The 26,358-nt window shown below is 36.6% G+C and overlaps 1 protein-coding gene across 1 annotated transcript in view; it reads left to right on the top strand.

Moving 5' to 3' along the window:
- The window catches only part of plxna2 (plexin A2), a 197,790-nt gene extending 172,741 nt beyond the window's left edge, over positions 1 to 25,049 (top strand). Inside the window, exons 25-31 of the mRNA XM_073823770.1 lie at positions 1,032 to 1,135; positions 9,689 to 9,788; positions 12,325 to 12,515; positions 14,272 to 14,441; positions 14,583 to 14,795; positions 14,947 to 15,097; positions 22,062 to 25,049. Coding sequence (XP_073679871.1) covers positions 1,032 to 1,135; positions 9,689 to 9,788; positions 12,325 to 12,515; positions 14,272 to 14,441; positions 14,583 to 14,795; positions 14,947 to 15,097; positions 22,062 to 22,157 — 1,025 coding nt within the window. The 3' untranslated portion in view covers positions 22,158 to 25,049. The remainder of the gene's footprint in view (positions 1 to 1,031; positions 1,136 to 9,688; positions 9,789 to 12,324; positions 12,516 to 14,271; positions 14,442 to 14,582; positions 14,796 to 14,946; positions 15,098 to 22,061) is intronic.
- The last annotated feature ends 1,309 nt before the right edge of the window (positions 25,050 to 26,358 follow it).

Genomic DNA, 26,358 nt, shown 5'->3' with positions numbered 1-26,358 from the left:
TTTTGAATAAATCAGTGTTCTTGAACAAATCATTTGAGTGAATGATTCAATGACTCAATCACAAAGATAGTCACCTTATTCATTCCTGATTGAATTGATCCTTTTGAACAAACTAATAACTAAATGATTCAGTTACTTATTCATAAAAAAACACTGGTTTAATTCTTGAATGAATCAGTGCTTTTAAATGAATAAAGTGATTGATTTAGTAACTTAAATTGACTATAATTGTATAAAGACAACCACTTGTTTTGTTCCTAAATGAATCTGTTTTTAAAGGAATCAATTGGCTGAATGATTCATTTGCTCACTTAGAGTCATTTGTTTAATTTCTAAATGAATCTGTTTTTTGAATGATGCAGTGATGAACTTAACCTGCAGAAAGAGTCACAGAAAAGCTTTTGTATCAATACATTTTAATCTATAATGACCTTAAGTTTTTTAAAGAAGTGTAAACTCACTTTGATTTGATTTCTTGTTGTCTGTAATGCATGAACAGTGATAGAAATGTGCACTTTTTGCACACACACAAGCAGGTGTGTGTGTGACCCAGGTAAAAGCTGACAGACGGCGCTGACAGACTGACTCCACATTTCATTTCTGGCACACAAACGCCCATCTCACACACACACACACCACACAAAAGCCCCCTGTCAGCGGTGCAAATCATCCTTCCAGCACCTTGGCCAGAGCAATCTCCTCCATGATGATGTTCTGTCTCTGTTGCTGCAGAACTGGCATTGCTTTTGTGTGTGTTGGGGGTAGGTTTCTGCAGGCATCATCTGTGCATTTGGCAACCACGTAAACTAATAAACCCCATTCAACAGAGGAGAAAATCAATGATCACTCTCACTCTGAGCCTGTCTATATCCTATAGCTCTCTCTTTAGCATTTAATTATACCCTACCGCGCATACACACATTTCAAACTCATGTAAAAAGACACATTCAGAGCTTTGGATCAAATCAATCTGCTTTGAGCTGGGGGAGGTTCACAGTGCCTGTTTTAATGGCAAATGTTTGATTTTTCAGAGTGGCGTCAGGGACGAATGGCCCGAGTGGTCCTGCAGGATGAAGACATCACCACCAAGATTGAAAATGATTGGAAGAGGCTCAACACTCTCATGCACTATCAGGTACAAAAGAGGACATGCACGCTCATACATAAGCTCATGGTGCCCTCTTCTGTCTAAGCGACTAGACGTTAAAGAGGACGTATCATGGATTTTCTTTGCTATATTGATAGGAAAAAAGAATATGATGTACTATGTAGACGTGCTCATCCGTTCTCAATGCAAAGCCCTCTCCCCAGTGCAACAATAGCAAAAAATTCATGTTCTTAATCTGTATTTTTCCTTGTTAGAATATATACAGTGATATATCTCAAAATTATAATGCTAAAAAAACTACATTATAGCACCTTGAAAACAAAAAAAACAACAACAAGGACAACACATTAGAAAAAGAAATCCTCTGTATATCCATTTAACACCTCAGAAGTGAAACAACAATTAAGCCCAACAAAAAACACTTCCTTTATCTCGCTGTGCTCCAAAATGTCTCGCTGTGAGTGTTTGGCTCCAGGGAGACAGACAGCAGATCTCTGTCTGAATCACACTACACAGCACAGTATAATAGAGGACAATTATTGAGCTTGGCCGCTGAAAATTTTAAGTGTGTAGCTGGAAGAGTGCTTGTATGTGTCTGCGTGTGTGTGTGTGTGAGAGAGAGCGTTTGTCCTTTACCTTCAGTGGATTAATTACAGCCTTTACCTTGTCTTTACTTCAGACACCACAGAGACAGCTCACGTCAGAGCAGCTACCTGATAACAGCAGTTATTGAGAGAGAAAGAGAGGGCATGTGCACTGCACATTTTACCTCTTTTTATGTCCAGATATGCCACAGGACATACACACACATATTCTCATAATTACTTCTGAAAGAGCTCATCATATGGGCTGTCGTAACGTGTGATCTGAGGATGAGATAGACATAAAGAGAGAACATGAAAAAAGGGGATGTCATTTCTAGTGTTGAGCACTACCATTACAGAAATGTACCATGGTAAACACATTTTCCAGCAAAATACCATACTTAGTGGCGGGGCATTTCTTCACTCGTTTTTTAAAGAAACGTTGTCCAACAGCAACACCAGCAGGTAAAGTTACAGCGGGAGCCCGCATCTCTCTCGCCTCCCCTGAGCCCATTTAGTTTTTATGCCATGAGTTTGGTGGGGGCTAATTGAGAATGAATGGTGAAAAAGTCACGTGAGAGGAGGCAGTGCCTCCATCGCAATATGTTTGGATTTGATTGGTTAAGATCGGCTGTGATTGGTACATCCGCCTCTTGTGTTCCTGCTCATTCTGTGTTCGCGAATCAGTCTCAATGAACAATATAATGGCGTTAATGCAAAGACTTATTTTTTTTTTAAAAAGTAAGCAACTCACACACTTAGATATAACCACTTTGTTATGTCAAAATAAGACTTAAAAAGTCTTTTTAAAGACTTAAAAAGTTTTTAGTGAGTAATCAGTTTGGTGGAATTTAACCCCTTTACTGTCACCGTCCACTCTGTGGGATGCCCAAGTTTATTTCACCATTTTACAAATAAGTCCTAATTCTATCATGACAAACTATATATTGTTGAAAAGGTCTAAGGCTCCTAAATAGATTTTTTTTGTGTGTTACGAATTACGTAGGAAAAATAATAGATTAATTTATGACAAGAGTGCACCTCAAAAATCTACTCTATAACAGTTCTGACCTTTGTCACAAACGGACTTCCTTGTTGCCTTTTTCTCTATTGCACTTTAGAAATCATAAGAAATTATATATCAGTTGAAAACGTACAATTTCAAAATTCATCCTTTGAAAGCCATTTTAAAATCAGACATTGCATTAACATGAAAAATGTACGTCAAATTCATATTACAAATTTTTTTTCATGAATTATAAAAATTTAAGTTTCAATTCTTCATTTTCACGTCTCTGTTCAAAGATGGGATTGACAGTTAAGGGGTTAAAGTAAATCTCTGTCTGTAACCAGTATTTACCAAACTTTGTTGACTGATGATCTCAAAATTTTAAAATAGTTAAAAGTAACTATTAAAAAGTACGACAGCATTTTAGTGCCACGTAAAAAAAAAAAAAATCTTAAAAAGATTACGAGATTAAAGGTTTAATATTTCGAGAATAAAGTCGAAATTACTATAATAAATTTTAAATATTTTGAGAAAATTATGAAATTATGAGAATAAAGTTAAATTTACTAGAATAAAGTTTAAATATTTTGAAGAAAAAGTCTAAATTATGAGAATAAAGTTAAAATGTTTTGAGAACAAAGTCAAAATTATGAGAATGGTCAAAGTGTATTAAGAATAAAGTCAAAATGTTTCAAGAATAAAGTCAAAATTGCGCATTCAAATGGCCCAGATTGAGAGCACCGGGAGATATTCTATAGTCTCAGCTTTCAAAATCTGTCAGTTTTATAGCAAAATGCAAACAATATGTCTATTACAAAAATGTGTTTTTCACGCTGTTTAATGTGGCATGACAGATCACTGTATTTGCCTCAGTTTAAGATTCAGTGAATTAGTAATTAGTAAGAGACATTCGTTTCATTAAATTCGGCTATACTGTTTTGTTTTGTTTTGTTTTGTTTTTTCATTCCTTCTAATTTCAACATTGTGACTTTGTTCCTGAAACATTTTGACTTTATTCGCAAAATATTCTGACTTTAATCTTGTAATTTTTTTTTTTTTTAAAACATGGCACTGAAATGCTGTAGTTAAAAAAAATAGATAAACATAAATATTGTTTAAATTCTACCTGCTTTGAGTTATTATTTTGGAATAAATGTAAAAGCCTTGGAGACTTTTATTTTAAAGAACAACATCTGAGAGATGAGATTTTCCTCTGCGTATGTCATTTGGTGCACCTTGCTAACATTTACCTCAAAGTAAATCACAAGGTGTCTCGCTTAGGGAGCTGTATACTCAGTATTTGCTATATTAACTCTTGCTGTTTCCACAGAGACTGGTGAAACAGAGTTTAAAGAAAGAAAAGCAAAAACAGAAGGCAGGGAGCTGCAGAGAACACTGCATTAAAATACATGACTCCTGAGCCCTCCAAACAAGCACCCTCACCTTTCCCAAAATACTACGGATATGCTAATCTCAGCTGTTTGTCGAGTTCCTCAATAGTAAGGGCATATTTTAAGAGAGCAGACAGTATAATCAGCCGCTGTGTCTCTCTCTAACGTTTCGTGCTGTGGCTTCATAAACCTGTGGTCACCATGTTCTTCGCTGATTGCTCATTTTGATTGCACCGGGCTGATTAGAGCACTAGCCGTGAAAAAGTTTTCATCAGTTTGAAAGCTAGCGTGGTCCTTTTTTCCTCTAGGCTCTGCTGCTTCTCCCACTTGCTCGCTCACTTTCTTTTCTTTCTCACTCATCCACTCTTACTTGAAATCAGTGAGCCTCTTGACCTTGCGTAGGCTGAATGACATTACAGAGGACTGGCAGCGTGTCCCAGAGGGGCCACCGTACTCCTCAAATTTCCAATTTAAATAGTTGGAGCAGCATGAGAGACAATGCATTAACAATTCAAATAAACAGGCTTCTGTTAATGTGTGCATTATTAGCCCTCACAGGGAATGTCACAGCAGTAGTTGTATGGCACAGTACTTTCAATAAGGCACTGTGTATTTGTAACTCAAGTTGTAGCTGTGTATTTCCAAACTCCACTAGTTACCTACTAGTTACTAAACTAGACTGGCAGACTTAACTGGCTTAAGGTGGTGTTTAGCTATTCTACCTAAACCTGACCAGCTGACAAATGCCCAGCACCTTTCTAAACCATCGAAACAGACAAGGGTTGATATACCAGCAGTCCTGTTTAGGCAGATGCAAGATGTTTCCAATAGGCTTCCTTAAAGGGATAGTTCACCCAAAAATGAAAATTCTGCCATTAATTACTCGCCCTCATGTCGTTTCAAACCTGTAAGACCTTCATTCATCTTCTGAACACAAATGAAGCTATTTCTGATGAAATCCAAGAGCTTTCTGACCCTGCAACACAATTGACACATTCAAGGCCAAGAAAGGTAGTAAGGACATTGTTAAAATAGTCCATGTGACATCAGTGGTTTAACCATAATTTGATGAAGCTACAAGAATACTTTATGTATGCAAAGAAAACAAAAATAACAACTTTGATCCACAGTTTATTCACTTTGACGCATTCATTCATTGCTGTCTATGCAGGGTCTGAAAGCTCTCAGATTTCGTCAAAAATATGTCAATTTGTGTTCCGAAAGTGAAGGTCTTATGGGTTTGGAATGACATAAGGGTGAATAATTAATGACAGAATTTTCACTATTACTTTAAGACCAACTAGTCTTACATTCTTAAATAGTAAAAATAAAAAAACACTACTGTTTCAAAGTATTTTTGAAAGTCTCTTAAAGGTTGTATCAGCAATTTCTAGCCTAAAACATAAAGTGTCAATTTCAGCTGACCTTTCTTCACGATCCGCTCGCTGCCTGCCCCATAAATTGTCTGTGAAAAAACCGCGTCTCTCTGGTCAGCCTAGAGTCCGAGATATGCCAAAAAAAGGCTAGAAATAGGCTAGAAATCGCTGATACAACCTTTAAGTTCATCAAACTGTATTTATTTGAATAAAAATACAGTCATATCATCAAATACTACCATTTTAAATTCTTTATTCATTTTTTTATTCTAATATTTTTTTAAAAAGTAGCTTGTTCCTGTGATGTTGAAGCTGAATTTTCAGCATCATTACTCCAGGCTTTATCGTCACATGATCTTTCAGAAATCATTCTAATATTCTGATTTGATGCTCAAGGGCTATTTCTTATTATTATTAATGTTGAAAACAGCTGTGCTGCTCAGTATTTTTGTGAAAACCATGATGCATCAAATAAAAAGTCCAAAAGAACAGCATATATTTAAAACAAATCTTTTGTAACACAGTGATTAAAATATTTATGCTACTTAAAATCTTTTCGGGATTCTTTGAAATAGTAATGAATAGAAATAGTTTGAAATAGTTCAATAGAAAACCATTTATGTGAAACAGAAACCTTCTGTAACATAAATGTCTTTAAAAAAAAAATTCTTACAACTCAGTTAAGTGAATAATTCACTCACTCATAAAGAATGAGTTTGTGTTTTGGATTTATTTATAATGAACAAACCTTTAACATAATTAAAAAGAATTATATAATAATTAAAAAAACCTAGATAACGCGAGTTATTCACAGTGCACTTTCACAGAGGTAGACGTGTTTGTGCGTTTAGCACAGGCCCTTGATGCTCATAAGTGTAAGTAAGCTTTGTTGGCTCCAAAAGAAAATAGATAAACATCTCAGTTGTATATCATTGTGTAAGGCTCTTGGCATAGATCACTGCCGGGGGTTAAGCTGTCTTTTCGAGTGCTGACAAAGCTCAAGGACTTACAGTTTGACATACAAGCCTGTTTGTCAACTGCTCATCATTTATACTAGAAGTATAATGTTGACGTACGTTATAGTGTATATTTGTATATTTTAGTTAAATTCCCTTTTTACATTTCAAAACATTTACCATCTATGTTGTGATGCTTTCATCTATTCCAGCTATTGAACTCCCATCATTCTGCTGTGTTTATCATGTGGCAAAGGCGTTTCACACTCTTTGTGCTAGCGTGACCGAGCCTGCCGTATTTCAAAGAAGAGGCAGAATGGTGGACACATCGCCTCATCCTTTCCCACCGCCTGGATGCGGCGTGTGAGTTAAAGGCGCGTTAGCTTGCGGATCGCCATCAGATAGAGCACAGGCAGGGGGATCAGAGATACATGGGGAAAAGGGGTCAGCTGTCTGCTTGATGCAAACGTTATCATGGAGAAAGCTCACCCCTTATCACTCTCACACCCACCTGGCGGCCCGCCTGCCTGGCTGAGGATTATCCCTCAAGGGCGAATGCATCTCCCCTCCATCATTTAGGCTCCGTACAGCCACCACCTCCATCGCAGAGACCCGCTGCGAGAAAAGAGTTGGCGTGGACACGGGAGGCTACTGTAGGAGCTAAAAATATAAGTTACGAACACAATTACCCAAAATAATGTTCAAATTTTTTTTTTCCAATGGCTGATATTTGATGCTTACCAGCCATACCAGTTGTACATCCCATGGAGGGGAAAAAGTAAGCTATAAAAAAGACGTTTGTAAGTGTCATCTCACTCGGCCGTGTCTCGGAGGTGATTCGTCCACAGTCCCGGACGCTTTCAAGTGTCTCTCCAGTCAGGCTATTAGCCCGCTCTGCAGTGAGGGTCGGCCGAGGAGAAATCTGCACTAATAGGACTGAAGCTTACGGAGGTGTATAGGGGCTAAAGTAACACCATCATCAGCCGCGAGAGTGTAGGGAGGTGAGTGAAGACTCCTAACTACCCTCAGCCTTCACAGGAGCTCAGGAGGTGCTTATCGTCTCCATTATGGTGGACAGAGGAGTTTTCTGAAATGAAATGGACTCGAAATGTGATGTTTTATGTTGACGGGAGATCTTAAGACTGTGGCACTTGACCTAGTTTGCTAGTTTCTGAGAGACCTTTGGCTTATAGATTGTTGACCTATTTTCAGCAGCTTTTGTTAAACAAATAAAATCATAGATAGAACGATAGAACGATAGATAGATAGATAGATAGATAGATAGATAGATAGATAGATAGATAGATAGATAGATAGATAGATAGATAGATAGATAGATAGATAGATAGATAGATAGGTAGGTAGATAGGTAGATAGATCAAAAGTACCAGTAAAGATTAGGGCTGTCACTGACAATTATTTTGGTAATCGAGTAAACTGTCGATTATTCTGACGATTAATCGAGTACTCAAATATTTTTTTTTTGTGGTTATGAAACTGACCTAAGCGAACAATAAACTTTAAAATGACTTAAAATGCATATATAACAGTAATGAGGCAATAATAATACTTTCAGTATTTTGCCAGGTAATCGACAGGCAAAATGCAATCAAGGAGTTTTTTTTTTATAATCAAGTACTTTAATTAAATGAAGTAATCGTGACAGCCCTAGTAAAGACATTAATATTGTAACAAGAAATTTACTTTTCATCAAAGAAAGCTAAAAAATGTATTATGGTTTTCACAAAAATATTATGCAGCACACCTGTTTTAACATTAACAATAATAAGAAAGCATTAAATCGGCACATTAGAATGATTTCTGAAAGATCATGTGACACTGAAGACTGGAGTAATTGCTACAGTATCAGAAGTACTGATTATTAGATCTCTAAGACAGAGATTCTCTATTACAGCTAAACATGGAGACCAAGATAAGCACCTCAAAACCAGAATCAGCCAGGAAGTCGCTTTCTTGTGCTGAATCGAGGTTGAGTCAGTTGTCTTTGTGAGGGTAGACCTCATTTCCTCTGCAGCTCTTGACAGTTCAGATTAATACGGAAGATCAGACGGAGCGCGAGCACTCAGAGCAGACAGAGAAAAATGGAGAGTTTCACCTCAATGTATAAAAGTCCTGGACTCCATAACCTCATCTTTCCTCATCCCTTTCTACTTTCTCATCTCTAAATGACTCAATCACTACAATCCCTCGCCTGTCAAACTCTTCCTGTTGACCTGCCTTTGTGTTTGTATTTTTACCATTACCCTCCATTCTAAATCTTAGCTACTTTCTTTCTTTCTTTCTTTTGTTTGTGTATATAAGCATGTTGATAATGGTGTACTTTTTTTTTTTTTTTTTTGCTTATGCAGTATTGCTATTTCTTTTTTATTAGGCTAATTCTTATATTATATTACATTGTTTCTTGCTTGGCTCTCTACATTGAAAAGTAAAATTTTTCCTCTAATTTAATAATAATCTCAGTTATGGGATGGATTAGCACTGTAGTTGCTTAGCAACAGGAATATAAAAAAAATAGTCGAGCTCAGTGCTGTTGGTCAGTTGCCTCAAACTTGCATTAATGATGTCCAAACCTTGGTGTTACATGTGCAATATATATTTTTTTTTGGACCGTTCATATTGCAATTTACAGCTTTATTTTGTACTTATTTAGCTCAGTACTAATCTTTTTCAAGTGTACAAGGCACAACAGGCAGTGAGTGACGCCATTACTTTTCAATAAGCCTACGTCTCTCTCTTTTACTTCATCCGTCGTCTTTGAGTGCCGTTGAGTGACGTGCGTCCCAGTGAAGGAGATCTCATGTGCTGTCATATGTAAATATGGGTTTCTTGTCTAATCACAATCCTTTTTCTTTGCGAAGCACGAGACGAAACTCTGCTTTTACCCAAGAAAAGGCTTTAATGCGCATTTGATCCGAGAACACAGCGTGAACACCCCTTATACATTTATAACTAGAACAGATCTTTTTGAAGCACTTTAACGTCGCTTTATTTCGGCACTGGGGAGAAACCGAACAATTTCACACCGTTTTTGAAAAGCAATAGATATGTACTGAGAATCTGTTCAGCAGAAATATATTTAATTCTGTAATAACAACTCCTCAAAAGCAGAATAAAACTGCATTAGTTGTGCTCCACTATCTTGAACATTTCTTGATAATAAGAGGCTGTGAAACCAAAAAGTGTGAAATAAGGATTACAGGGAAAGGAAGGAAGCTTGAGTTGAACGTTGTGTTTCTCGTACAGGTATCTGACCGCTGTGTGGTTGCTTTGGTGCCCAAGCAGACATCCTCCTACAACATTCCACCCACAACTAGCATCTCTCGGACTTCTATCAGCAGATACGGTGAGTATATTTGTCAGATGATGGTTGCAGTATCTGTTTAGCTAATTAGAAGTTTAAAGTTTGTTCATTGTTTCACAATACAGAGGTGTTTGAGGTAAATACACAGCTGAAAATTGCTTTTAAATGATGATTGTGCACATAAGCCTTGCTTTGCAGCCCATAGGATGCCCAAGGGAGCCTTCTGGGCACCCGAGAATGAGAGCGAGAGACCATGTCAGGAAGGCTAAGAGGAAGAGAGAGAGGTGTTAGCAGTTAGCGTGAAGCACAGTAATGCTGATTTCTCCGCTGAGTATGGATGCCACCCGTAATGGACACATTAGCTCCTTCCCCATAGCGTTGCTTTGAGGGAGTGCCACAGTGCTCCCCATCTGGCCCGTTCTCATTTTCCATCACACTGAGCTGCAGGCCACTCTCTGATTGCTAATTATGCACCACCGATGATACTTAACACGGGCGAAAAAACTCGAATGACACGCAGCCAAATACCAGGGCCAGCGTTGAAATGGAGCCCCTTGTGCGTTGTCACCTAGCAACCCTGCCAAACGACGCACACAAACATCTCACCTGGCTTCAATTCACTAGATGCGGGCCGTATCGGCGTATTACACGATTCTGTTAATCAAAGCTTGAGGATGTGTTTCACGTATGTGTGGCATAATGAAAGACTGTAATTATCGTCTCTTATCGTTTGTAAACATAATGACATTTAAAGTTCAGGGAACACTTCAAACGGCAAAAGACGCAACAAGCAACCCGAGAAATATTCTATAAAGCTATCTTTATTTCTCAGCCGTGCTCTCGTTAACCAACAAACCTCAATCTTTTCGTATCCTCCCCCTAAATTTGGTAGTTAAGAGTTTTTAGGGTCACGTTTGGCACTTTGATCTATTTTATTGTGAAAGACTTGTTGTATATTTTAGGAAACTCATCAAATAGGAATGAGGCGCAACACAGCACTGTTTTTGGCTGTTTTTACAACCTGCTCTTGTGTGTGGTGCATAAAAAGCAGCTATCTCATCTGGCAGAGCCCTGGTGCCCATCAATCACGCCATGGCACAGCGGGCACAGCTGTGCACAGGCACCCGCTGATTGATTCATATCAATTTAATGCTCAACACTTAGCAGCTCGGCTCAATTTAACATGCCAGCACCCCCGGCCCAAAATAACACACTGCTCACACACCTCTGACTGGCTGAAGAGAGCAACATACACATCGAAAACACTGTATACACGCCAGTTTATGTTGGTATGTTATCAAGCGTGCTTCCCATTTACTGCATACTAAAAAGAAACACCCTACTGTTTTTAACAAGAATTAATGTTGTTTTTTATTTAAATATTTTATTACAATTATTAGGGCTGCCCTCTAATACATGAGAAGAGGCTTGTGCTTGGCTTTGGCTTAGTTGCTGAAAAAAAAATTCCACAGGAAGTGGCAAAGTCACGCAGTCCATGATAGACAGATCGTTAACGGCTGGTCTATGTGATAACAGTACATCATGCAAGACATCCAAACACTCACCTATCATTCATCGACCTCAAATATGGCTTATCATCTGAAGGATGTATGTACTAGCAACATTGCCATTCAATTAAATGTTAACCTAAAAAAAAAAAGTGCACTTACTGCATGACAGATGGAGGCACCGGTGCGTTTATGTGACTTTGTATATTCTACAATGCAGGGGGAGAAAATACATTAAGTGGTGCTAAAGGCAAGTTAGTCCGATTTTCTGTAGTGTATATGCACTAGCAGTAATTCCTCAATGCCAATACTATGGCAACGGCCAAAGGGCTGTAAGTTTGCAGTAGCTTAAGGTGGATTGAAACGGCAATCCACTTCTTCCTTTACCCCCATCTGCTAACACCACCATTTCTCTTGGGGTTCTCCCTTGTGATGCTGATCTGCTCAAAATTCCACTTCTGTCTCGAAATAGCCAAGCCTATTTGCCTTCCTTTGCCGTTTCACATGCCCTTTGAAGCCAGGTGATGAGGACAGAAGCAAAGAGAGAGAGACTTTAAAGGACACGAAAGAATATAGCACCATTGTGAGAAGCCAATCTGACCTCCCAAGAGAGCACTCAACCACTGCGAAAAAAGCCACACATCTAATTGGAGAAGTGAGCAAGAGACTGATTACTTAACACGCGAAGATGGAGGGGAAAAGGAGATGAGATGGATGAGCGGGGAGCTTAACTCATTAGAAATCTTTAGATGCATTGATTAGGTCCTGCGATGCAGACGTTTAAAGCATGTCTGCAGCACAATGAATCAGGACGAGCCAATTATGAAGCCTTTGAAGAAGAGGCCAGAGAGCGTCGACTCATCTCGCTCTGTCTCAAACAATACAGAGACGAATCCTCTACAGAGAGAGAGAGGGAGAAGGAAAGAGATATAGAGGGTTAGACAGAGTAAATGAAATGTGAGAGGGCCACGCTCTTTCTGTTCATCCCAAAGAATGACAACGTGGAAGAATGGAGGTGTAAGAAGATCATAGTCCACTTCCTTTATCTCTCTCTCTCTCTGTTCCCACAGACTCGACATTCCGGTACACGGGCAGTCCGGACAGCCTGCGCTCCCGTGCCCCTATGATCACCCCAGACCTGGAGAGTGGGGTCAAAGTCTGGCACCTGGTGAAGAACCACGAGCACGGAGACCAAAAGGAGGGTGACCGTGGGAGCAAGATGGTGTCTGAGATCTACCTCACCCGCCTGCTAGCTACTAAGGTAACTCTGCTAATTTTGAGTTGCCATTTTATATTTAAATATATATACATTAGGGGCATTTCCTGCAAGAAGGCGAAAAAAAAAATTGCAGTACAAAAATAAAACAAACCAATATAACAAAATACAACATTAAAAAGTGGACCCACCTTTTTCTAAACGCGGAAGTCTTGCCTGACTGGAACAGTGCTTTACATTTCCGGACTCTGGTGTTTCCAGTCAAATTAACATTTTTTCGAGACAAAAATCTAATGTTAAACCTGCACACATTTTTATATTTTGTCATTTTGAACCCTATTTTTACCCTATTTTAACATGGATTTCTATGGAGACCGGAACACAAAAGTTAGAAACCATCATAGCGCCTCTCATTGGTTACTCAGAAAAAAGATGGATAGATCACTTGTTTTTCTGAAGAAACATCGTCCAACAGCGACACCAGCAGATGAAGTTACAGCTGGAGTCCGCATCTCTTGCCTCCCCTAAGCACATTGAATTTTAAACAGAACCCTGAAGCGTGCCGTAAGTTTGGTGAGGGGTAATTGAAAATGAATGGGGGGAAAGTCATGTTAGACGAGGTGATATGATTGGATATGACTCGGCTGTTTATCTTTGGCTGTGATTGGTTCACGCGATAAATCTCGCCTTTTGTGTTCATGGGCATTTTGTGTTCACTAATCAGTCTGAATGAATAATATAATAGCGTTAATCGGATGACTAATTTTACTGAAAAAGTAAGTAAACAACTCACACACTTAGATGTTACATCAAAATAAGACTAAAAATGACCTGAAAACATGATTTTTATAGTTTTTAGTGAGAATTCAGCTTATAAATCTCCATGTCTGTGACCAATATTTACAGAGCTTTGATGACTGATGATCCAAAAAATTAAAAAAATAATTAAAAGTTAACAATTATTATATATATTAATTATTATTATATGTTCAGCTATTCTTATAATATTATTATAAGAATAGCTGAACATAAGTTCACAAATAAAAGATGCTGTTTAAATTGTTACTGCTTTGAGTTATTATTTTGGAATAAATGTAAAATGCTTAACAAAAATTAACTTGATGAGATTCATAATTGGCTTTGATTACATTATGTAAAATGATTTTTAAAAAAAACATACTTTTTCTGCTTTAGTTTTTTTAAAAGTAATGTTTTTTTAACGCTGAATGCTCTCGACACATAGTATACATCCATCAAAAACGTTTACTTTAAACTTGCTTCAGCCCAATCAGAAGTACCAGTACTTAGGTAGAAACCTATGCATAGGCGACTGATAAAAATGCTTATTTTAAAGAAAAACGTCAGATGGATTTAGAGGCTTTTGCATCTGAACTCTTCATATATATACTCTCATGTTCAAAATGAAAATAGTCATGTAGAACTAAATTAGGTTACAGTTTATTTTAAGGTGTCCTTGTTACAGTGTAATTATACATTTAAGTACTGAGTAATATTAATTAACTACATGTGCTTACTATATGGTTAGGGTTGGGATTAGGGGTTGTCTTAGGGTTACTTGCATGTAATTATGCATAATTAATTGTTATTATAATAGTAAGTACATGTAATGTGTAACAAGGACACCTTAAAATAAACTGCTACCCTAAACCTTGACAAAAAACCTTGACTGACTTAAAGGTGGACTGCAAAACAAATGAAATGCTACAAAAGTGTATCAGTTTAGTGTGTTTGTTCCTAATGTCATGTTTGTTTAACAGTCGGTCTTTCTTTTGTCATTCAGGGTACGCTACAGAAATTCGTGGATGATCTGTTTGAGACTCTTTTCAGTACGGTGCACAGAGGCAGCGCGCTTCCTTTAGCTATTAAATACATGTTTGACTTCCTGGATGAACAAGCGGACAAGCACGGCATCCATGACACCGACGTCCGCCACACCTGGAAAAGCAACTGGTGAGAGGACACACTCTTGGATGCACTAGCTAACCTCAAGAACAACAAATTACAGTTGTTTTTACCCGATATCTGCAATTCAAACCTATATAACTTTTCTCTTTCTGTGTCTGTATTTGTGTTTCTATCTATCCCCTGCAGCCTTCCTCTGCGTTTCTGGGTGAATGTGATCAAGAATCCTCAGTTTGTTTTTGACATCCATAAGAGCAGCATCACGGATGCGTGTCTGTCTGTAGTGGCTCAAACCTTCATGGACTCGTGTTCCACATCCGAACACAGATTGGGCAAAGACTCGCCCTCTAATAAGCTGCTTTATGCTAAAGATATACCCAACTACAAGAACTGGGTAGAAAGGTAAAAAGTTGAATTGTATTAACAATATTTTAATTCCTTATCTCTGTTTTATTTGTGGTATTGTAACAAACTAAACCCCATAGTTCTCTTTTCCTTCATATAATGTAAGCTCTCACACATATTAACTATCGCCCCCTGGCTGTCTCCACAGGTACTACGCTGACATCAGTAGGCTTCCAGCCATCTCCGATCAGGACATGAATGCGTATTTGGCGGAACAGGCACGACTGCACTCCAATGAGTTCAACATGCTCAGCGCCCTCAACGAGATTTATTCCTACATTAGCAAGTACAGCGAAGAGGTAAGGCGAAATCTCAAAACAAGCCGTCAACCCTAATTTTCAAAACATCCTAATTGATTTCTTGCATTATATCAGTGCAGACTGGCTTCCTGACTCAGTTTATCTGCTCTGTATTGAAATCGACCAGCTCCACTGTGTAAAATGTCTGTATATAGTCGGAAGAGGTGAATTATAAAACATTTATTTTGTTTATGGATTGATGGTTGTAGGCTACGTCAAAGCCACACAGTGTTTTTTTGTATGTAGAGTACTGTATTGTCCAGCTGATAGTTGATCGGTTAGTACACCACGATTTAGTTGCAGGTAAATATATATCGAACGCAATACAGACATATTTGTGGAATAACTAGCTCTGTGAATCAAGAGGTACTCGTGATATAGAGTTTCAAAGTATGATGTCATCTTTAACCAGTCTCTAAAGCCAGCGGCAGCAAGCTTCAGTCTCACACAGACACACACACTTATGCACAGTGTGGGGACAGACTGAGAGCGAGAATGAATAGGCTTCTGATGAGGAAGATTACACACAGCTAGATCACTGACAGCCACTCCGACACAAAGAGCGCTAGAGTAGGGCCCACGATGGAGATGTTCCAACCGTAATGGCAGCTCCACTCAGGGGACCCATTAGTCTGACCTTTACTTTACACAGCATTTAGGGCAGCGCCGAGAGCCCGGAGACACAGCTCCGCCTGCAGCCTCTCCTCTCGCTCTCATGTAAATATCGTTTCTTTGGTTGCTGGTCTGTTTTCTCTTGTCCTCACATTCCCGCATACTCTCAGTCCTGCTTTTTTTTGTGTGTCCTTTTCATTCTTTTATACACAGGGTCTGTCTTTCTACAAATAGAGCAGTGATTACCAATGCAGGAGTATGTTTATATCAGGAGTACTTCAGATTCCAAAGGGTACTTGGGAGGATTTTGAGTTTGCTTTGTAGATTAAATCAGTAAATTTACATTTATTCAATAGTAACAAATTTTAGAGGTGGCAAAATTGACGTTCTTTTTATTTATTTTAGGCTGTTTTAAGAGCAGAATATATAATGTTTTTGGGTTCAGCAATTTGTGCGGATCACACGATGGATGATTGTATATGCTGCTTATATAAATAGACAATGAACTATAAAATACACTAATTACTATAATAGTACATAATATAAAATTATTGTAATCTGAAATTAATATAGTTTGTGTGGATGACAAGAATGGTGTGAATACAGCTACTTATATAAATAATATTTATTAGATAAAAGACTTGTAATTAAATCATTTATAGTAAAATATTTACAATATATAAATGTGTACATATACATTTTCTATATATATATATAAGATGTGAAATTATATTTTTAAATTCTATAATAAAATACATACAATAAAAAAAATTGGTTGTGTAATATTTCATTTTAAATTATATATAGTAAATTGTTTGATAGCATAAAATATAATATACTTTGTGGTGTGAATGAAAATGGTGCAAATAAACAGCTACTTGTATAAATGAATAGTAAATATAATTATTAGATAAAAGGTTTCTAATTAAAGTATAGTAAAATTTAAATTTACAATAGATTATACATTTATATTCTTTAATAATATGTATTATCTATAATTTACATAAAATACACATACTTATATAAAAATTGTATGCTATATCATTTTATTATATATAAACTATTTACTATATTTTAATTAGAAACTAATAATATTTTTATATATGACAATATACTTTTTGTATTTTATAATATGATAAATGTGCATTAAAAATAATTAATGGAAATGAAATGTTGATAATAATGAATATACTATATACACGTAACTTGTAGTTACTTGTCTTAAGTTTCCTCTGATACAGCTCTCTGCATCTTTCCTCTTTTTTTACTGGGGACCCCTGAGTCCAGCCATCTATCAAACAGCAAATCAATACTGAAATCATCAGAGGCGTTTTTAAAACAGTAACCATCTAAGATGCTGCCAATTAAATAAAAGATAGAAATACTATATTCGATATCCAATATAATAGTAGTTAAAAAGAAAAGGAAAGTATGTCTAGTTTCCTGTCACTGAATTGAGCTGTGTGGGAAACAAAGAATGTTTGGAAGCACTAGTGTACAAATCAAACCCCCTGCTTGTGTTTATTTTCCCAGCCGAACTCAAAAACGAAAAAGCAAGCGCAATGCTAAGAGGAGAACATTCTTTTGTTCACCCAGCCAAATGTGTGTAGTGGGACAATCCGTACCTGCATGCAGTAATTCAGATTCATTATACAATGGGAATAGGACAACTGAAAATAATTACCTCTGTCAGCGCTCTGGAGCACTTAACCCGATGAGAGAGGGGGAGAGAGAGAGAGAATATGCGCTCTTCTTAAAATGAAGGCGACTGAATCAGACAATGATGTGGAGAGTGCTCCTGCAGCTGTGCTGAAATGCATGAAAAATTCAGTGCACGCGCTCCTCGTCGAATACATGCTCACACTGTGAACCTCTAACGCACGCTCGCAGCGGCTGTAGGAGTGTTGACCTGCCTTATAGCTACAGCCGCAGGGACGAACCATGCAGGTGTGGGCCCAACTTGGCTCCGATGGCAGGCGTACTGGGAGGCTGAAGGAAGATGAAACAGACATCTAGTGTCTCACAATCCAGTTCATGGCTTTCAAATTTGACTTTTATACACAAATGCTTCTAAGTTTGATGGTAAAGTGCCACTAATATAATTTCTTATTGTCGGTTGGGTGAAACCTAAAGCTGAGCAAGGGTGGGCCGAACTTGGTTTGGATGTTGTCTGGGGTGGTAAAGATCCTAAAGTTTACCCAAAGGTTGCAGATTTCTTTGAGATTAAGATATTGTGCCTTTGAGCAAGGCAATTAAAGGGCTAGTTCACCTAAAAATCAATGAAATCACCCTCATGTCATTCCAAACCTCAATGACTGTATGAATCTGTGGAACACAAAAGATATGTTTGTAAAATTATGACTTTTTTTCTTGCAAATTCTGATTTTTTTTTTTCTCAAAATTGTGAGATATAAACTTACATTTGCAAGTCCAATTCTAAAGGAGGGTGGACAGTTATGTTCTCAGAATTGCAAAAGAAAGAAAAAAGCAGCAATTTCGAAATATAAAAAGTCGTAACTGCAAGATACAAATGCAATTCTGAGGAAAAAAGTCACAATTGCGAGATATAAACATACAATTCAGAGAAAAAAAGTCATAACTGCAAGATATAAACTCGTAGTTCTGAGGAAAAAAGCCGCAATTTCAAAATATAAACAATTCTGAGGAAAAAAAGCCACAATTGTGAGATATAAATGCACAATTCAGAGAAAAAAGGTCACTATTGTCAGACAAACTTGCAATTTGGAAAAAAGTTGTAACTTCAAGATATAAACTCGCAATTCTGAGAAAAAAAAAATTGCGTGATACAAACTTGTAATTCTGAGGAAAAAAGCCGCACTTTCGAAATATAAACTCACAATTCAAAGAAAAAAAGTCATAACTGCAAGATATAAACTTGTAATTTATTAAATATTTAAAAAATGTTAAATATAAACAATTCTGAGGGGAAAAAAAACAACTGTGAGATATAAACGCACAATTCAGAGAAAAAAGTCACTATTGTGAGAAACTTGCAATTTGGAAAAAAGTTGTAACTTCAAAATATAAACTCGTAATTCTGAGGAAAAAAAAATTGCATGATACAAACTTGTAATTCTGAGGAAAAAAGCCGCACTTTCGAAATATAAACTCACAATTCAGAGAAAAAAGTCACAATTGCGAGATATAAACTCACAATTCAAAGAAAAAAAGTCATAACTGCAATATATAAACTCGTAATTCTGAGAAAAAAGCCGCAATTTCGAAATATAAACAATTCTGAGGAAAAAACAACAACTGCGAGATATAAATGCACAATTCAGAGAAAAAAAATCACTATTGTGAGACAAACTTGCAATTTGGAAAAAAGTTGTAACTTCAAGATATAAACTCGCAATTCTGAGAAAAAAAAAGTTGCAATTGCGTGATACAAACTTGTAATTCTGAGGAAAAAAGCCGCAATTTCGAAATATAAACTCACAATTCAAAGAAAAAAAGTCGTAACTGCAAGATATAAACTCGTAATTCTGAGAAAAAAAGCCGCAATTTTGAAATATAAACACAATTCTGAGGAAAAAAAGCCACAATTGCGAGATATAAATGCACAATTCAGAGAAAAAAGTCACTATTGTGAGACAAACTTGCAATGTGGAAAAAAGTTGCAACTGCAAGATATAAACTCGCAATTCTAAGAAAAAAAGAGAGTTTTCATCTCGCAATTCTTTATTTCTCAGAATTTCAAGTATAAATCATGCAATTTTGACTTTAGGAAAAAGTCAGATTTGGGATTTTTTTTCCAATGCAATTCAGAGAAAAAGTCAGAATTGCGAGATGTGTCATAATTGTGAGAAAAAAAGTTGCAATTACCTAACAATAGTATTATGCTTTGAATGTTAACAAGTGCAGAGTGAACATTCTGCAAAACACATCCTTGTGTGTTCCATAGAAGTTTTGATAAAAGGGGTACTTGGTATAGTTTGGATGAACATGTCAGTTGACTGACATAGTATACATAAAGCTGAAAATAGTAGATCAGTGTGAATTTCAGAGCAGTGAACCACATTTTCTTTGTTTACAATCAATCACTCTTTTGCAGTGACAAGAGGAGATTTCCACACACACCCACCCTCCAGTGCTCTCCCGTCCACCATTTTAGGCTTTGAAAGCTATCATTAATGAAGCCCCATCTTGGCTCACTAGACGTGCCCATATCGATCTACTTTCCCATTATTTTCACTGTTTGATGTGCAAATGAATGGCAGACAGAAGCCACGATGCCACTTCCTGCCGTGTTCCTCTGACACCACAGCCAGAGATTATGACATGAGCACAGAAAGGGGTCGATCACGTCTGCTCGCCTCCTCTCAACATGACTCAACATTTCTGACTGCTCCGTTTTCAAAAAAACACACACAGATGGAAATGAGAGATGGCACTCTGCAGTTTGGGTCAGACTCAAGTTATACTTTCTGTTTTAATGAAATATTCATGAAATAAAGTCTCTGGCGATTTTTCTCTCAGAGGCTGAAAATTAGTCCAAGTCTTCTATCACATTGAGCAGTAACTGCTCAGTGATAATTAGATATGGAGTATGCCGTCTGAAGAACGTGTCTGGTGTTTAATGGTTGCCTGAAACAGTTTTATGTTCTAGTTGAAACATCAGCTTTGTTCACATTGAACCCAATTCTGATTTGCTTTACAAATCCGATCTTTAGGACTGTCAGTTTGCAAGTGTCGATAGTTGTTCTGTTTATTCAGACAGCCCAGTCATTATCTGCCAAGATACAGTTTTCACTGTTGTGATATATTTATTTTATATATGTTTGTATTACACTATATGCGACCCTGGACCACAAAACTTAAGCAGCACGGCTATATTTGTAGCAGTAGGCAAAAATACATTGTATGGGTCAAAATTTTTGATTTCTCTTTTATGCCAGAAATCATTAGGATATTAAGTAAAGATAATGTTCCATGAAGATATTTTGTAAATTTCCTACCGTAAAAATATATATAAAAAAAAAACTTAATTTTTGATTAGTAATATTCATTGCTAATTAATTTGGACAACTTTAAGCCAAATATTGTCCTATCCTAACAAACCATTGTCATGGTTTTGTGGTCCAGGGTCACATATTATAAAGTTTATATATAAAAATCTTTTATATAAGCATCCTTAAGATCAAATTTTAATTTTATAATTATAACTAATTTATCATTTTAAATTATATTTATAATTTGTAATTTCACTCTTGTTGAAGTTTGGGATCAGTAAGATTTTTAATGCTCATCAAGGCTGCATTTACAGTTTTTGATCAAAAATACAGAAAAAAACTAATCTTGTGAAATATTACAATTTAAAATAATGTTTTTCTATATTAATATACAGTAAAATAATTTATTCATGTGATGCAAAGCTGAATTTGCATCATCCATTACTCTAGTCTTCAGAAATCATTCTGATTTATTAACAATAAGCTGATTTATCATTAATGTTGGAAAAAGTTGTGTAATATTTTTTTGGAACCTGTGATACTTTTTTTCAGGATTCTCTGATGAATAAAAAGTTGATGAATAAAAAGTTAAAGAACAGCATTTGTTCAAAATATTAATATTTTCTAACAATATAAGTGTTTACCATTACTTTTGAATAATTTCTTAAACAAAAAATTACTGACATCAAACATTTTAACGGTACTGTATATTATTACAAAATATATATATATTTTAATAAATGCTATTTTTACTTTTTATTCATCAAAGAATCCTGAAAAAGTATCACAGGTTCCAAAAACAATTAAGCAGCAAAACTGATAAACACTGATAAATCAGCACATTAGAATGATTTCTGAAGGATCAAAACACTGAAGTAATGATGCTGAAAATTCAGCTTTGCATAAATAAAGGAATACATTGTTTTAAAGTGTATTAAAATATTAAACCATTATTTTAAATTGCAATACTATTTCATAATATTACATTTTTTCTGTATTTTTAATCAATAAATGCAGCTTTGATGAGCATAAGAAACTTAAACATTAAAATCTTTCTGATCCCAAACTTTTTAATGGTAGTGTATATTTTAATATATTGATCATTTTCATTTTAAGATATTCATATATATATATATATATATATATATATATATATATATATATAATTCTATGTTATAGTCATTTCATTAAATGCTGCATTAAATATTGTGGCCATGCTCCCCTTTTGTCCTTGAATCACATTAAATGCTTTATAAAATTTTTGATTTTTCCATCTGTCATTGTTATAATGCATTCTTGTGAACATACAAAATCTGACCCCTCACCTGAAATCATTCATAATGTCGTAGTGATTAACGTCTTCCCGTGTTCACTTCCAGATCATCGCTGCACTGGAACAAGACGACACAGCGAAGAAACAGCGACTGGCCTACAAAGTGGAGCAGCTCATCGGCGCCATGTCACTGGAGAGCTGAGAGAAAGACAAACCTAGAACGAAAGACCTTCAATCAGTCAAACCATCATCCAAAGCCTCTCCACACAAAAGAGAGAAACACTGGCTAGAGACTCGACACCAACAATAGCTTGTGCTTTTTTTTTTTTCTTCTACAATTTTGTGAAGAGGTCACCTTTAAGACCAACGGACAACTATTTGATGAAAGCAAGTCACAAGGCTTTCATCTCGAGGACGGGAAACTATGGAGTTCTGTTTTTAGTTGAAAAAATACTGGGATGAGCAGCTTCCTGAAACATTTTGTTGGGTTTTGTCTTTGTTTTTCGTTCATCCGGTTCGATGTGCCTAGCACAGATTTACGTGATGGATGCAAGACACCGATACTTCCTCAAGAACGTGCTTGCTGAAACCATTTCAGGATTCGACCGAAGGAAACGGACATCTACTGCCTCGCCATTACTCTCCAGTTGATGGCTTTTACTTCCAAATTTTATTTTTATACATATGAGTGCTTTTTGAGTTTGTTTTCGTTGAGTCGGCTAGTAGAATTCCTCATCGTTGGTGTGGCGAAAGCTCAAGTCTCTTTCTTTCCTTGGAAAGCAGTGGCTGCATGTCGACACGCTTAGACCTAAACTTTCGAGTCCAACTGGCCTGAGAGACCATAAAGCATCGACATTGTCTGGGAGATAATAAAACTCCAACGGGAAGGGGGCCAAAGTTCAACCAGCATGTCCCGAACTCTCTTCGACTGACTGGAAATCAGTATCAAACTGGATGAACTGCGCTCTACGGTCTCTCTATGTGCATATGTCCCGTTTTCTACATGTAAGCGTATGTGAATGTACAAACGTTACTCTATTTTGTCTTCGCATTTTTGTTGCTTTTCTAAAACAGGAGTCAGTTGAGCTGATCTCCACGGCACGACGTCCTACAAAACTGAAAATCCCTCTCCATAATAGCGCTGCTGAGATTCAGAAACGCGAGCGGCGACGAGTCAAATCGAGCGTGGAGAAACCCCGCCTTCCCTTTCAAATGAATGGACTCGCTTGAGATCATCTTACCAGAGAGTATTAATTATTATGTATGGTCCAATGTGTGTGTAGTTTGCATGCATTATACAGTACCTCATATAAAAAAAAAATAATGTCTCCTTTCCCATTTACGCCTATGTTCAAGTGCCAAGAGGTCACGTGAGTTGCGGATGACTCAGAGGAACGCCGAATATGTAATATACCATGTCACTTCCTTTCTGTACACACCCGTCGGGATTAAGTGCCAAAAGATCACTTACTTACGCACTTGTCGGTTGATGCTTTATTAAGGGAACGGACCCTGTATACTGTAAAAAAAAAAAAAAAAAAATTACGTTTTCCTTTCACCACTCGCAAATTCAGGTACGAATTCAGCTTGGAACGGTATTTGTAAAATACTTTCAGTGTCTGGGAACTGATAGCTTGAGTGGGTTTTTTCCCCCCAGTCTTTTATTCCCCCGCCTGACATGAAGTATGTCAACAGAACGCATGAACAAAAGACAACATAGCTTTCATTTATAATGCATGATGGCAGGTAGAGCTGTTTTTGAAGATCATACCAACCAAAATAGACAAGGTCGTTCAGGTCATAGGTTCACAAAGGTAGACTTAACTTCTCCTCAGCTCAGTTAATGCAGTAGGAAATGGCTCAAATGGCGCTTGTTGTTGTCCCTCCGTGGCCTTAGAACATCGAATCTGTTGTTGCTAGTTCATTTAATCAGCGACGTGTCATTTTTCCCTCCCTGTCTTTGTTAGCTGTGTTTGAGAGCGATCAGATAAAGAGAGCCAACGTGACGACGGAGAAAGGGTGGAAGAGGCATGCCCTCGCTCAGACGGGTGCTGGGTGGTGTCTGCTGGAGTGTTTGAGAAGCATAGGAATGAGATGGAGAGAGAGAGAGAGACAGACCCCTTTAGCTTCAGATTCCTCCTGCTGCTTTGAAGCTCGCCTTTGATCTCGACTAGTCGTGTGCACAGTGTGATCAGGAGATAAAAAAACACATCAAAAATAGGATCCAATGCAGATGATTACAAATGAAGAGCTGCATGAAAGACAATGAATTAATCTGTTAAAGGAATAGTTCACCCAGAAGATTCTGTCTGCGTTTACTCATCCAAAACTTGTTTGACTGTCTTTCTTCCATGAAGCACAAAAGGTGAAATGTTGGAAAATGTTTTGTTCAATCTTTGACCTACAATTAAGATTCTTTCATGCTTCACAAAGGCTGGACAACAGTATCATAAAAGTGGTTCATATGTGCTATAAAGCTACATAGACGTCTATAGTGTCGAAAGATGTGAGATAGTAATAAACCACAGTAAAGTCTTAAAAGAGAAAGTGCAATTTGTGAATGAAACATTCAGACCAGTTTTGAGAACTGAATCAACAAATTCACTAAAAAGATCTGAATAAAAATAATGATTCAGAGCTATTACATGGAGAAGAAAAAAACTAGGAGAGGTAGCAAGATTTAGGGTGAATGCTTTAGAATTGAATTTAGAAACATATTATCATCAATATTTATCAGTATAATTTTTGGGGGGAGAAAGAAATTATGGAAATTAATACTTTTATTTAGCAAGGATGCTTTAAATTTATCAAATTGATGATAAAGACATTTATAATGGTACAAAATTATATAATACTCGGCTGTTTTTAACATAAAAAAATTTGAGCAGCAAATCACATTATTAGATTGATTTATGAAGGATTATGTGTCTGTGGTAATGATGCTAAAAAAATCAGCTTTGAAATCACAGGTATTAATTACATATTCAAATAGAAAAACTTATTTTAAATAGTAAAAATATTTCACATTTTTACCGTTTTTGCTGTACTTTTGGTCAAATAAATGCAGGCTTGGTGAGCAGAAAATCTTACTGTTCAAAAACTTTTGACAGGTAGTGTATGTCTTAAAATTATATTTAAAATATCTACTGAAAGGGTAAAAATTATCTCTTTTTAAAAAATTAAAAATATGTTTTACTTCAGTGGCATAAATGTTTAGTTTAAGGAAAAACTATTTTTAAGACATTTTTAAGTAAACAAGACTTCTTGTTTAGATGTTCTCCTTTTGTGTTCACTGGAAGAAAGTCAGTCAATAAATTGCGACAGATTTTCTGTTTTGGGATGAACGATTATTTGAATTCATGGATGACCTATAGTAATTCCACTCTTCCTGAACAACCACACATTCCTCTAACAAACACACACTGTATAGTCAAACATATGTGAATTTACAAGCCATGTCGCATGTTAGTGACATTAGGGTACATGAAAAAGCTTCCTACTTTTTTGGTTTTATCCACAGTCTTCCCCGTTTTCCGTTCATCAGAGCTCATCCAGGCTCTTTAAGAGCAAGAGACCTTCCGTTGACACTGCTGCACTTGCGGCTCAGTTTTAATGTGAACCTTATTTGTTGCCACATCTGTCTGCAAAAAAAAAAAAAAAAAAAAGAACAAAATGTATTCCGGTCCTAACATTTTGTTCGAAATGAGGTGGCACAGGAAATTGCACTTTGTTGAGAGAGATTTCAGTAGCTCAACGCTTATTAATGTTTATTAGAAGACATTTGATCCCTTGGAAAAAAAAGAGAAGTTAATTATAATTTTTATTGCGCTATTCTGCAGAGCAGAATAAAATTTGACAGCACTGGGCAGCTTTCTGAAATATCAGCAGTCATCTGTGGCGGTCACAACTGCTGCTAATTTTATATATTTGGCACGAATCGACAGTCTCGGAATCAATTTTGTGCACTTTTATTGTTTTTAGCTCATGTTTTGCTCTGTGATGGAATAGCATGCTACGAACAAGTGAAATGTTCATATTCTCTTCATATTACTGATCGTAGGAAACTAAATTGAGAGCGAGAAAGCATTTTGTAGTCGGTTTGATCACCTCAGAGGTGAATATCCTTCCATTTTCAATAACGCGAAATTATAAACAAATCTCTCTTTGTAGACACTGGAGTTCTGTAACATAGTACATAGAAATAATAATGACCTCGATGACGATGATAATAATAACACTTATGGTTGTCTGTTCTTGTTGTTTTTTAAGTGTTGTGAAAATTGTAAGAGAGTTAAAGTATTTAAAAAGAAAAAAAGTCGGTCTTGTTTTTTTAATTGCTTTTGTTTTGTTATATTATATTACTGTGTACCTATTGTAAATATGAAGCACACCTATTTTGCAAG

Source organism: Garra rufa, chromosome 18 (assembly GCF_049309525.1).
Source record: "Garra rufa chromosome 18, GarRuf1.0, whole genome shotgun sequence".
NCBI classification, from domain to species: Eukaryota; Metazoa; Chordata; class Actinopteri; order Cypriniformes; family Cyprinidae; genus Garra; species Garra rufa.
This window is presented reverse-complemented; position numbering and strand designations above follow the sequence as displayed.